The 13,656-nt window shown below is 40.7% G+C and overlaps 1 protein-coding gene across 1 annotated transcript; it reads right to left on the reverse strand.

Moving 5' to 3' along the window:
- Positions 1 to 10,709: 10,709 nt before the first annotated feature.
- LOC129727979 (uncharacterized) lies at positions 10,710 to 13,139 on the reverse strand. Its single transcript, XM_055686307.1, has 4 exons — positions 12,952 to 13,139; positions 12,808 to 12,877; positions 12,013 to 12,678; positions 10,710 to 11,951 (listed from the first exon to the last, which is right to left on the reverse strand). Exons 1-4 carry the CDS (start codon positions 12,972 to 12,974, stop codon positions 10,977 to 10,979), a joined length of 1,734 nt encoding a protein of 577 aa, XP_055542282.1. The 5' UTR covers positions 12,975 to 13,139; the 3' UTR covers positions 10,710 to 10,976.
- Positions 13,140 to 13,656: the final 517 nt, after the last annotated feature.

Here is a 13,656-nt window from a genome sequence, read left to right on the forward strand (position 1 = left end):
TTGTTGAATCTCTTTTCCCTTCGGTTCGAAAGCATTGCCTTATTCCGTTCTTATGGACCCTATTGCAAAAGTCGAGTAGATTCGACTCGAGCATCAGAAGAGACGAACACAGCCCTATTTTTCGCTGTTCCTAACTCGGGAACATTTGAAGGTTTTCGCTAACTTGTTGCCGTGAAATGTAAAGCAACAACCAGGCGGCGTAGCGCATGTGTTTCTTAACGACATCTGCATTTGAGAAAACAAATAGTGAAAGTCAACTCCCTTCTACATTTCGATCATCAGATCAGAATTTCTTTTCTGGATTTTGGTGGAACTGCTAACGCTGATTAAATTACTTCTAATAAAAAAGTGCGAAAATTTAAACTCGTACGGTCACGCCACCTGAACGTGAGCTTTTTTTTTGTTTCTCGCGAATGAAGTCGTTTAATTTTTTTATTCACTTATTTCTTTTCAGATTAACGTAAGATGATAAGCATTCTTGCTGAAGATAATTTTCGTGCAAATGTACAGATTCATTAAATGGAAAAAATATGTACACATATTAACATAATATACTTTTATTAAATTTGGATTTTGTTTTTCAAGTTTTCCGAGATAGGAAGCAGAACAAGAACAAAATCTTTTTTTTTTTTTTTTTTTTAACTCTAATATTTATTTAGGCCCAACCGCGAAGCATAACGGGGCCGAATATCTTTTGGAGTAGGGAAAAGCCAGCTTGAGTAGAGCCTGTATCCCGACTGCTCCTCCTCAAACAGGCATAAAAACCCTCTCATCTTTTCTCTTTTAAAAATACAATTTAAAAATACATGTCATTTAAGCTTACGACTAACATTAACATCAAAGTTTTTCTCTTTATAACTAAATACTAATCCTTACTACTATTCGTTGAGGGTGATGGTTTCTTATCTCTTTGAAATCAAAATCTAAGTTCGGTGGATCATGTCTCTCAAAAAGAAGCGATGATTCATGTTTCTATAAAAAAGATGAACGAAAGAAAGAAGAAAAAAAAACGGAATTAGCGTGAAACTTTTTAAGATTGTTGTGTTGGGAGAAATTAGGAGAGAAAGCATAGAGATAATCAAATTCGATACTTGATATCTCTTAAAAAGTCGTAAATGGGTATTACAAGCGCGGGGTTGCGGCTAGCAAGCACATCCCGTACTTGCATTGTAAACGTCACTTCCTGTTTCCGGAGAGAATCTATAAGCTTGGCCCTTGCTCTGTGGTACTTAGGGCATACGAAGACTATGTGGTCAATATCTTCGTACCCTCCACATTCGCACAGATTACTATCGACTAAGTTTATTCGATAGAGGTGTGCGTTTGCAACATAGTGATTGGACATTAGGCGCGAAATAACTCGAATGAAATCACGAGTTAAATCTAACCCTTTGAACCAAGCTTTTGTAGACACTTTGGGCGAGATCGAGTGCATCCATCGCCCAAGGTCGTCTTTATTCCACTTTTCCTGCCAGTTTTCCAGAGCCAGTTGTCGGGGCAGATGAAAATACTCGGTATAGGTGATCGGTCTATCAAACATATCTCCTTCTATGGCACCCCTTTTTGCTAATAAATCAGCTTCTTCATTGCCTGGGATTGAGCAATGAGAGGGGACCCACACAAAGCAGATAGTGAAAGACCGATCAACCAGCACTTCTAATATCCGTCTAATTTCCGGAAGGAAATAGGACGGGTGCTTGACCGGTTTAATCGATCGGAGAGCTTCGATAGAACTGAGGCTGTCCGAGAAGATGAAGTAATTGTCTGGTGTCTTGAGCTCGATAATTCGCAGCGAATTGTGTATGGCAGCTAATTCAGCTACGTATATGGAGCAGGGCTGTGCCAGTTTGCGAGATATGCGATGATCTGTGTTGAAAACGCCATATCCGGAATGTCCATCCATCACAGATCCGTCCGTGAAAAAGGAATTCTGTTTTGGGAGGTGGCCGAATTTTGCCGAAAATATTGATGGCACAACTGTTGGTTTGAGGTGATCGGGAATTCCATGGATTTCTTGTTTCATCGTCAAATCAAATACAACAGAAGAATTGTTGAGCGATGTTGAAATCTCACGGGATGGAGCAACAACCGAAGGGTTTATCTCCATGGACATGAACCGCTGGTATACTGACATACAGGGTTTCTGAACAACTTCCAAACATTTCTCATAGTTCGCAATAAGCATTGGATTTGCTATTTCCGATCTAATGAGGAAACGAAAAGCCAACTCAAACAGCCTCTCTTTGAGTGGTAGTATTCCAGCTATGACCTCTAGGGACATGGTATGTGTCGACTGCATGCAGCCTAGAGCGATACGCAAACAACGGTATTGTATCCTCTCGAGCTTCAGCATGTGTGAAGCTGCGACACCTCTGAAGCATATGCTGCCGTATTCTATTACGGGCAGAATCGTGGTTTGATAGAGTCGTATCAAATCCTCTGGATGGGCTCCCCATGATGTTCCTGTTACCATCCGAAGAAAATTGATCCTTGGTTGGCATCTTTGCTTCAGGTAATTTATATGTTTTTCCCATGTGCACTTAGAGTCATACCATACTCCGAGATATTTAAAGCTAGGTGACTGGGTGATGGGTCTTCCGGACAGAACTAGCTCCAAACGGGGTGGTGGTCGCTTTTTTGAGAAGACAACCATCTCCGTTTTTTCAAGCGAGAACTCAATTCCAAGACTGCTGGCCCAACTGGTCAGATTATCTAGCGTATTTTGCAGGCTGTTTTTCATATCTACAGCCAGAGACGCCGTGACTGATACTACGCAATCGTCGGCTAACTGACGCATTGTGCAGCCGTCCGTCAAGCATGTGTCGATGTCACTGATGTAGAAGTTGTACAACAGCGGACTCAGACAAGAGCCTTGGGGGAGACCCATGTAGCTTGTTCGTGTTATTGTTGAAGAACCGTGGTTGAAAAGTAAATGCTTTTCAGACAGCAGGTTGATCAAAAAGTTTGTTAATATAGGGGAGAATCCTCTCTGATGCAGTTTCTCGGAAAGAATTTCGATTGAAACTGAGTCAAATGCGCCTGTGATATCCAGGAAAACCGAGGTCATTTGTTGTTTGCTGCCAAGAGCCATTTCTGCTTCTGTGGCTAGCAATGCCAGGCAATCGTTAGGGCCCTTGCCCCTACGAAAGCCGAACTGGGTCTCTGACAGTTGGTTAGTTGTTTCTGCCCAGTTGTCAAGTCTGCGCAGGATCATTTTTTCAAGCAATTTGCGTATGCATGAGAGCATCGCAATCGGCCTATACGAGCGGTGATCTGCGGCAGGTTTATCTGGCTTTTTGATTGCGATAATCTTAACCTGTCTCCAAGCTTTTGGGATCACATTGTTCCTGATAAGCTTATTAAACAGTTTAAGGAATCGTATCTTGGCCGAATCCGACAGGTTTTTCATCAAATTAAATTTGATCCTGTCCGGTCCTGGAGCCTTGTTCTTACAAGACGCGAGGGCAATTGAAAATTCCAGCATTGAAAATTCTGGTTCTTCGATCGCCGTTGTGTCGCTGAATTTCTGCTGTGGTGGGACAGCATCTGGACATACCTTTTTCGCGAAATCATAGATCCAACGTTCAGAATATTCATTAGCCTCATTGTTGTCGGACCTATTGCGCATTTTTCGAGCCGTATTCCAGAGATAGCTCATAGAAGCCTCTCTGGGTAACGTGCTTATGAAATTTTGCCAGTACGATCTTTTTTTCAGTTTGTGCAGTTTAGCCTGTTTCAGTTCCAGCTCTCTAAACTGATCAAAAAGTTGAATGGAATGATCTTTCCTGAATGCTAGGTATGCTCTTTTCAGAGTTTTTTTCATCTCGGTGCATTCTTTGTCCCACCATTGTTTGTTAGGACGAATTTTCAACTTGTTCTCAGGGGCGGGCCTCGTCTGAGATTGCAACGCGCTATCTAAAACTAATGTTGCAAGAAAGTTGTATTCGTCTGATGGAGAAAGCTCGTCGGTTGTTTCGAGCTCCTGAGATATCATGTTCGAGAATTTTTCCCAATCAATATTCCGGGTGAGATCATACTCTACTTCGACTGTGGTAACAGACTGGAGCCTGCTCATAATCGAAATACTTATTGGCAAATGATCACTACCATGGGGATCTTGAATAATCTCCCATTTACAATCCAAAGCTATTGAGGAGGAACACATAGATAAATCTAAAGTGCTCTCACGTACTGGAGGCCTTGCTATTCTTGTAGCTAACCCAGGTATGTTCAATAGGGTCATATCGAACTCGTCTAGTAAGCTTTCAATAAGAATAGCCCGGTTATCATCTCCAGGTGCTCCCCACGCCATACCGTGAGAATTGAAATCTCCCAGGATAAGGCGTGGAGTCGGCAGCAGTTCCGTTATTTGTGTCAGCTGCAACCGGTTAATAATAGCTCTAGGTGGAATGTAGACTGATGCGACCGTGAGGCTCTCACCAGCTATTGTTATATGGCAAGCAACAATTTCTATGCCATCAATTGCTGGGAGAGGAATTCGGAAGAATGGATAGCATTTTTTGATACCAAGAAGCACTCCGCCATAAGAGTTTCCTCGGTCTAAACGAATTATATTGAAATCATGAACGGCTACTGTCGTATCCGTTGATAACCATGTTTCAGATAGCGCGAAAATATCGCATTTGCTATCGTGAAGCAGGAGTTTAAATTTATCTAGTTTGGGAATCAAGCTTCTACAGTTCCATTGTATGATCCTTGTTGTCGATTCGTCACTTCTGTTGTCTGATTTAGACATCGAAGGATACGAACGAGAGGAGGGGCCATTTGGTGCTTAGTTGCTTACCCAACATGCAAATTGTTGGAAGCCAAGCTGAAATCATACTTTTAAGAGTATCGGATAAACCAAAAGTGGTAAATATCCATTCAACTATCATTTTAAATGAAATACGTCCATCAGTAGACGGTATTTCAGATTCCGGAGACAGTTTATTGGCGGGAGCAGATTTCTTTCCCGGTAGTTTAGGGAACTCTTTATCAAAAGTGTTGCCCTCAGGATTAAGTTTGAATCCTGGAGGTGACGTCTTAGCAATATTTTGCTTAGAAGGTTGACCTCTTGGGGTGTCTGTATGCGTTTTCTTCTGCTCCTTTCTGGGAAGTTTGGGGGAAGATACGCTTGGTCGTTTCCGCACGGCCCCACTTGACGGAAGAGGTTGATATACCTCTTCGTCATCATTGGAATCATCCGTTTCCAAGCTGGAATACGGATTTTCCTGTTGCTGTAAGGCAGTCTTCAACATTTGTGCAAATGACTGCTTACAGCGTTGTTTCGTAGATTTCTTCAACGCGTCTGAACGTAATTTGTATTTTGGGCACGCTTCAACTTCATGTGGGTCACCACCACAGAGACAGCATCTTGCCTGTTGATCGCCGCAAGTATGGTTAATCTCAGAGATTTCACCACACTTGGAGCATTTCGATTTATTGTTGCAGTAGGTTTTTGTGTGCCCTAACTGCAAACAATTCGTGCATGTCATAACTTTCGGTATGAAAAGTCTTACTGGGAGTCGAAGCTTGTGAAGTTCGACATAATCCGGAAGCACTTTTCCCTCGAAAGTGACTCGAAACGAGTCATTCGGGGAGTATTTTCCTGTATTATCCTTGGAATACATTTTCCTGCATTCCAGAATTTTTATTTTTGGGAGGGAGGGATTTTTAAAGCATCCCCCACCTTCCATCACGTCCTTCTCGGTAAGATCCGGTTCGGTGATAACACCCTCAATTTCAACTACGCGTGCCGGTATATAAACACGGTATTCGATGTTGAAATTCGGGTCCAGGACGACATCGTTCGCTTGTCGGGGATCCGAAAATGTTGCCTTCAGTCTATCAGCTTTGACCTTGTAAACTTCGGTCAAGCTCGAGTATTTTTCCTTCAGAGATTTGCACATCTGTACAACTCTAAGAGGCTTGTTTTTGGGTCGAAAATACACGATCCAACGAAGACCAGGTTGGTTCACCTGGTACATTTTAACCCGAGTTGCCCCGTCATTAGTGGATGGGGCAATTGGGGCAGTTTTACGAGGTCTTTTACGCTTTTTAACGACGTCAAAAAAAGCGTTGTTTCCATTATTCGGAATGTCAGAAAAATCCATTGCGGACTCGTCACCTTCTGAACAAGATGAGAGGTCCGGTGGAAGAGGCAATCCACCAACCGCCATAGCGGTTGTGAACTATATGCCGCTAATAACTAATTTATGAAATATATGAAAATATTTATATATTCAAAACTAAAAAGAATGGCTATATATAATAAAAGAGAGGAAATGCGAAATCAAAATATTTAAATTATATATATGTATATACGAGAATAAAGAAGGCAAAAAAGTAAAGGTTTTGTCACTTATCTTTAAATGTATGAGAATCAGCAGCACTGCCTGCGCTGTCTCCTAACTGCAGAGCGGCGATGCCGTCCGCTTTCCCCCCGTCCGGGTTCCACAGCACACGCGCCAACTAACCACTACCACAGCTCCGTACTTCTCTACTGCGGGAATCGACCTTCGCTGATGCTGGATCAGCACGCCTTTCAGCACTCGCGCCAAAACAAGCACGACTCACCACCTTCACACGCGAACGCAGCGCAATCGCGCCGATTAGCACCACTACCACTGGCGCTGTTCGGCAGTCGGGGCTCCCCCACCAATAACGACGCGTATTTGCACGCCACACAACACCAACGCTAGAAGAAGCGAGATATTAATTTCGGTAATCCACAGAGCACTCAAGAAAAACGACTTTCCTGCTCGGCTGCCGAAAAGACTATGATCAAGAACAAAATCTTGCATGAAAACATGAAATAAGCCATTACATCAAGCTTTAAGGTGAAACGGGATTGTGGCCTTTTCCTATACAATTTTGAGGTTAGAGTTCTTTTTACTTCTGTATTTTGATCGTAAAAAATTCGGCTTCCACTAAATAAACAGCACTCAAATTGCTACTTCAGGCATGCAACAGTTGTGAAAACAATTGATCAGAGTTTCATGTACGTAGTCTTCATAAATCACAAAAAAAATTAGATTGCAAAATTCGAGTTGATCGCGACCACGTCCCGTTTCACCTAAACAAAATTATTTTATTTGGTTTCCATTCAAGTCCAGGTGCACCTCAAGTGATTTCAAGTACACTGAGAGAAAAACCAATGAACGCTTTGAACAATCTGTACCCATCTCTACATTTATAACAAAAATCTGTAATCTGTACCGTAGAATCCATGAAAGAGAAAAAAAACTGTGCCTGTGGCAACACTGTTTGGAGTTAATGTAAAAATAGGACCCGCTCCGAAAGCCACTCTTCTTGAAACGAGAAGAAGCAGAGCTCGAAACCACAGAGCTGAATTCATCAACGCAGGTCCTTCGGAAAACCTTAATCCTAAAGTTCGATGAGAAACTTTTTCTCAACGAGAACCTACCAGTTACTCAGACGGAAACAGAACGAAACGAGATGTACCAATTTTCATCTGATCCATAACAGTGCTATGCAATCAGACGGTGTCGACTAACCTTAAAGTTACTGTTGTTGGAGTTGCTATCCTCTACGAGCATAGCAGGCTAGCGATGCATGTGTCTCTCCAGTTACTTTGCGTATTTTAGGAGCTTTATTAGCCCTTCATAATCATATTCGACAGATAGAGGCGCTGTTTATATGCATAACAAAATTATATCAAACGACAGCAGTAATTCTTGAGAAAATGTAAAAAACATTCGACACAACCAAGCATTTATTAGTTTCAAGGTAGTTTCAATTATCAGCAAATACACAAAAATGATGAAAAAATCTCAACTATTTGCTTATAATGTAATGCCTAATACAAGTGGCGAATATATTTCGGGGCTTATTACGGATGTCACCTCACGGTGAGAACGAAGTGAAAAAATCTCACGGGTGCTTATTACGGGAGTCACTTCACGGTGAAATCAGAGTAAAGTGAACAAAATCCTATTACGGGACTCACGTAAGTGAGAAACACGTCGCGAAGTGACATCTGCCGTGGAATCTGGGTTATTATGAGTGTCATATCAGTGAAGTGAGAACGGAAAAAGCGACGTGTCGCGTGGAATTATTTCACAACCATTTTGAACGGTGAAATGATTCCACGAAGCTGCCATAAGTCTTAAAGTTGATTGATTTGTGATCTAATGGTAAATATTGGATTTATTCTTCAGTAACGAAATCGAATCAGAGGTGCTTATTACGGGAGTCACTTCACGGTGGAATATATTTCACCCTCACGCTCACTTCACTTTTTTAGACCTATTCCCGATTCCACCTCAAGTGAGGTGACAAAAATCACCTCCGTAGAGTGAGATTGACAGTGAAGTGAAATTGAGAATAGGACAAGTGGAATGAGATTGTTTTCCAGCTCAAAAATGTCCAAGTCCTAGAAAGTCGTTTTTTCCCGTTTTTCAAGATAACACCAGATCTTGACGTGTTCTGCATTTCTAAGACATTCGGCATAAAAAAAAAATGTTTTTTTTCGGTATCGCAAATTTCCTGAACTAGTTTGCATTTTTTTCATCGGGCAAAAAAATGAAAATTTGACCGCTTTATGGCACGGATCAAATTTTGATTCGCTTCGATATTAAAGAATAAATCCAATATTTACCATTAGGTCACCAATCAATCAACTTTAAGACTTATGGCATCTTCGTGGAATCATTCCACCGTTCGAAATGGTCGTGAAATAATTCCACGCGAAACGTCGCTTTTTCCGTTCTCACTTCACTGATATGACACTCATAATAACCCAGATTCCACGGCAGATGTCACTTTGCGACGTTTTTCTCACTTACGTGAGTCCCGTAATAGGATTTTGTTCACTTCACTCTGATTTCACCGTGAAGTGACTCCCGTAACAAGCACCAGAGTTTGATCCGTACCTTAAAGCGGTCAATTTTTCATTTTTTTGCCTGATGAAAAAAATGCAAACTAGTTCAGGAAATTTTCGATACCGAAAAAAACATTTTTTTGATGCCGAATGTCTTAGAAATGCAGAACATGTCAAGATCTGGTGTTATCTAAAAAAAACGGGAAAAAACGATTTTCTGGGACTTAGACATTTTTGAGCTGGGAAACAATCTCATTTCACTTGTCCTATTCTCAATTTCACTTCACTGTCAACCTCACTCCACGGAGGTGATTTTTGTCACCTCACTTGAGGTGGAATCGGGAATAGGTCTAAAAAAGTGAAGTGAGCGTGAGAGTGAAATATATTTCACCGTGAAGTGACTCCCGTAATAAGCACCACGGTGAAAAAAGACGCGTGGAAATCAAATGGGAATCACTTTCACCGTGCCTATTACAGTTGTCATCTCACCGTGAAGTGACTCCCATAATAAGCCCCTTCATTTGACTTTCGACATACATAACTAAACCGGACGTGGCAGATGGTAAACGTTACGTCTCTGGTAGATAAGCGCCATGTACATGCAGTGCATACCTAACAAAAACTTACGATGGACGGCCAAAGTAAGTTATCTTTTTTTATTATTTCCAATCCCAGCCAAATTCAGTCGAGAAGCCATCAAAATTACGAATCAAGAACTAGGAACCCAAGCATTCAATTGTAGCAAACCTGTACGCTCGTTTTTTAATTTACTGATTTCATTCATCATAGACAGCGAGACTACAAATACCCAGTGGTGGGGTATTACGAAACGAAAATTTAGCGACGCTATTCGCTAAGCCGCTAACCGGAAAATTTAGCGCGATAATCGCTAAACGCTAAACCCACATTAGCGGAACCTTTGCTAATCGCTAACTTTTTAATATGTAAATAGTCATATCGCTATATTTATTGCTTGTGTTTTGTACGATTTAGACCACTTTGATCTGTTTTGGTTAAACAAACGAAAACAATTACTTTTTAAAGCTAAGTATTTACAATAAAAGGTTCATGAAACGATATTCATATTTGATTTTGTAAAAACAAGACTAACAAAAGTTATTTAGCTTGCATTGAAAATAGATACTCTGTAGGAATGTTTTCATAAAAATTCAATTATTATCTGAATCGAAAAGTAGAACCAAAGTTGTCATAATTTCAAGCGCATTGCAATTTACCAAAGTTCTTGGTGTGCCAAAAATTTAATCTAGACCTTGTGCTTGCTCTTCAAAATGCTCCTGTGGCTTGAACGATAACTGGAACTCCATTCTAGGGTAAAAAAACTGACCAAAGTAACTTTCGCAGTGAAGTATGTTCATCTTTCGAATCAATTTACGTACGCCATCAGCAATCCACAGTTTTTCTAAATATTTCTATTGTCGCTTCTCTACAAAATTTAGCGAATTAGCGATTAGCGTTTCGAAGGCCAAAATGTTAGCAAACGAAGGCCAACATGTTTTGCAAACCAGCTCAAAAATTAGCGAAACCGCTAAATCGCTAACTGAATTTTAGCGTCGCTAATTAGCGAATTAGCGGAATGGTGCCCACCACTGCCAATACCTATGATATTTTACACGAACTAGTTGGAGTACAATTTAATGAACAATTGGCAGTAAGTTAAGTTTTAATAAGAATACCTCAGATATTTGAAATAACTGAGGGCACATTTCTACTTATTCGACTGAAAGAACACCTTCGTTTAGTGCTAGCGCAGCATCATGAATGAATTTGTAGATTTTGGCGAAAATCCAAAATATGCTCACCGTTTTACGGAGTTCAGGGTACATACCGATAGAAACTCAGGGGACGATTACTGAGAAACAGATCCTGCAATTTACTCGCACGAGCTGCAGCTTGGGTGTATATTTTCAAGAATCAAAAACTGAAGATTACTATCGTACTATACTACGCACTGTGGACAGAGATCTTTATGACATTGGGAAATATTAGTTTTCAAAAAATTGCGTCTCTTTTTCATTTCGGTTTTCGACAACAAAATACCTACAGCTTTGAGGTCAAGTTTACAATATTTACCACACTCCCTGCAGAGTTGATAGCATGGCTGTTGTCGACAGAATCAATTGAACCAGGTTGGACATTCCCTTAAATTTAGCCGATCCGTGTAGCGTGGATTATAGGTCAGCAGAGGATCGTCTTCGTCGAAGCTCTCACTGTCCTCGTCCTGTTCCATCAGTTGCAGCGCTTTGGCGCTCAGCATCGGTTTCGGCAGGTCGTCCTCAGAGTCGGACGGAAAGAATTGCACCGAGGAGTTCGGGTGAATTAGACAGCTGAATTTTTTGAACTTCTCTAAATGACGCGGTTTTGTAACCCCAGACAGGTCCAAATCTTTCATAGTAATGCGAACTTTTTCTTCGCGACTTAGATTAGATTTAATGTCCTTCGGTTTATACACCCATATACTGCGTGGATTGGCGCTTCTAGCATCGCTTCCGTACCTAGACTGGAGACCCGTTCTAAAGTTGTTTAACCGGGCTGTGCAGTTGTTTAATTCTGTCGAATTGGCTATCTTCGGGTTACCCGTAGCGAACCGGGCCGTCAAGTTCGTTGTCTGATCGTTTTGTGAGGTAAAATCCAATGATTTTGGTGACATCTTTTTCTTCGGACTCAACGCAATCGACTGAAACGGTTCAACCAATGCCTTCACCTGTGATGGGCTAGATTTCTTGTTCGGAATGACGTTACTTTCCGCCGAATCACTATCGGAGAACGGCCCTGGGAAGGTACGCTTTGTACGACTCTTTGTGAAAACTTCATCGTTATCACTGGAACTGCTGCTGCTGCTATTACTGTTTTCCATCCAGCGGATTTTCTGCTTTTTTGTTTTTCCTATAGGAACTTTGGTCACGCGAGTAGCCCTTCTTAAAGCTTGCTCGTATTCACGGGACGCAATTGTGGCTTTCGATGGGCTTCGCTTGGAGCTGGGCTTTCTTTTGACGACCTTTTTGAAGATTTTTTTGCCTACAGGTAAAAAGCCTGGCCTTTCTGACGGTTTCACGAACAGATCGGCCTCTTCTATTGGTTCTTTGTCCTCCTACGAATAATAATCGCAATAAAACAAGCAACTTGATTGGATTATTTTCTCAAGAACTTACCTTACGATGGTTGGCATCGACTGCAGAGGAATCAGACTTAGAAACATTGCGATTCAGTTTTAATGCCGACAGTGGGTCCGCTTCAATGGCAGGAAAAGCACCAATCGAATGCAGTTTCGCCGGGGGAACATTACTGGGGTTTAGCGTATACTGCTGGATGGTAGTCGTAACCCGGACTTTGCTATAACTATTTTTTGATTGATTCGATAGGACATACCTTGCCGTATCTAATGAGAACAGCGAATCTGTGTCTAATTTGCTTGCAACAGTAACCTGCTGCTTTCGATGGAATCGCATCCGATTACCATCCTCAGTTCGCTCACTCATCACCGTCTCGTGTCCTTGGGTTATATGTTGTTCCATTCCAGGGAAGCGACCGGCCAGCCAGTCTTCCACTTTTTGTCGGCTCAGCAGATTGACTTGCTGCGTTTGGTCTTCAATTTTTTCCATCAGCTTAGCAAGGCCTGATGTTTTCCACTTTTTCTTCCGTTTCGGTAGAATGACCGATAATTGTTTCGATATTTCTTCCCGGTTTTCCTGGGTGGAATCAGCGCCAGAATCGCTTTCAACGTCACTGACTAAACTTTTATCGCTGACATCTTCGTCACATGCCTCGATTACATCTTCTAAGTCGAAATCTTGCTCATCTTCGAGATTGGAATATTTCTAAAAAAGAAAATACACAAATAAAAAAAAACTACTAAATATGTTTCTTGTAATTCAATATTTTCAGTTTAGTAAAGTACGGTTTGGTTTCGTAACATTTACTTGGTTTATTAAACACAATTTACTTACATCCATTATATTTCGCCAAATTGTATTCCGCTGCTTGAGACGGTAATCTGTCGGCAAAACCTCTTCTACCCTATATAGGTTAAACAGAAAAAAAATCCCAATTAATTCATATCTTGCACAATTCACACGAAAACACAAACTTACTGCACCGGTTTTCTTGAAGACATGTTGAAGAACCGTAGCGAATATTGCGGTAATGAGTAGAGTTCGAGAATAAAGTAAAACTTTGCAGATTTCGCTGCAATCTTGTTATAAAATACAAATAAATCCAATAAACTGATAACAACTATAATTCGAGACGCGAAGATTCAACATTTCAACTGTCGATCTCGTTAAGCTTTTGAGCTTTTCAAGCTTCATGCTTACTCTGGCTTTGACAGCTGTCAGCAAACTTGCTATAAAGTTTTTTTAAACACGAAAAAAGTGGGATTGCACAATTTTCTTCTTTTTTTCTTCTTTTTTAAATATAAGTAAACTCGCAGTCGGTGAAATGGAAAATATTAAAGTCTGTTTAAACTGATTAAACACTTCAAACAATGTATTTGCCCAAAACTCTGGGCATTGAATAATGGGCACTATTAGGCTAAATGTTTTTTTTTGCAAATCTAAAACATTTCCATGTTTAACACTGTTTTACTATTTTTATTTCTGAACAATCATGTTTCTCCATAGAAGTACGGTAATAAAGCTCTACGACTACTCCACGAAATCAGATGTAGAAAAAAAAAACTATTTTATGGAATGTACTTTGTCAAATGTACACTAGAAATGTACATTTCTTGAATAATGAGACTTCACCCTCTAAGATATATTAACTTTCTTCTGTTGAAATTAAATTACTGAAATGAT

Source organism: Wyeomyia smithii, chromosome 3 (genome assembly GCF_029784165.1).
Source record: "Wyeomyia smithii strain HCP4-BCI-WySm-NY-G18 chromosome 3, ASM2978416v1, whole genome shotgun sequence".
Classification (NCBI taxonomy): Eukaryota; Metazoa; Arthropoda; class Insecta; order Diptera; family Culicidae; genus Wyeomyia; species Wyeomyia smithii.

Coding starts and splice junctions, on each gene's coding strand:
- LOC129727979 (XM_055686307.1), bottom strand. CDS start 12,974: ATGTCTTCAAGAAAACCGGTGCA. Junction 12,679..12,807: donor TTTGGCGAAATATAATGGAT/GTAAGTAAATTG, acceptor TTTCTTTTTTAG/AAATATTCCAATCTCGAAGA. Junction 11,952..12,012: donor TCGATGCCAACCATCGTAAG/GTAAGTTCTTGA, acceptor TATTATTCGTAG/GAGGACAAAGAACCAATAGA.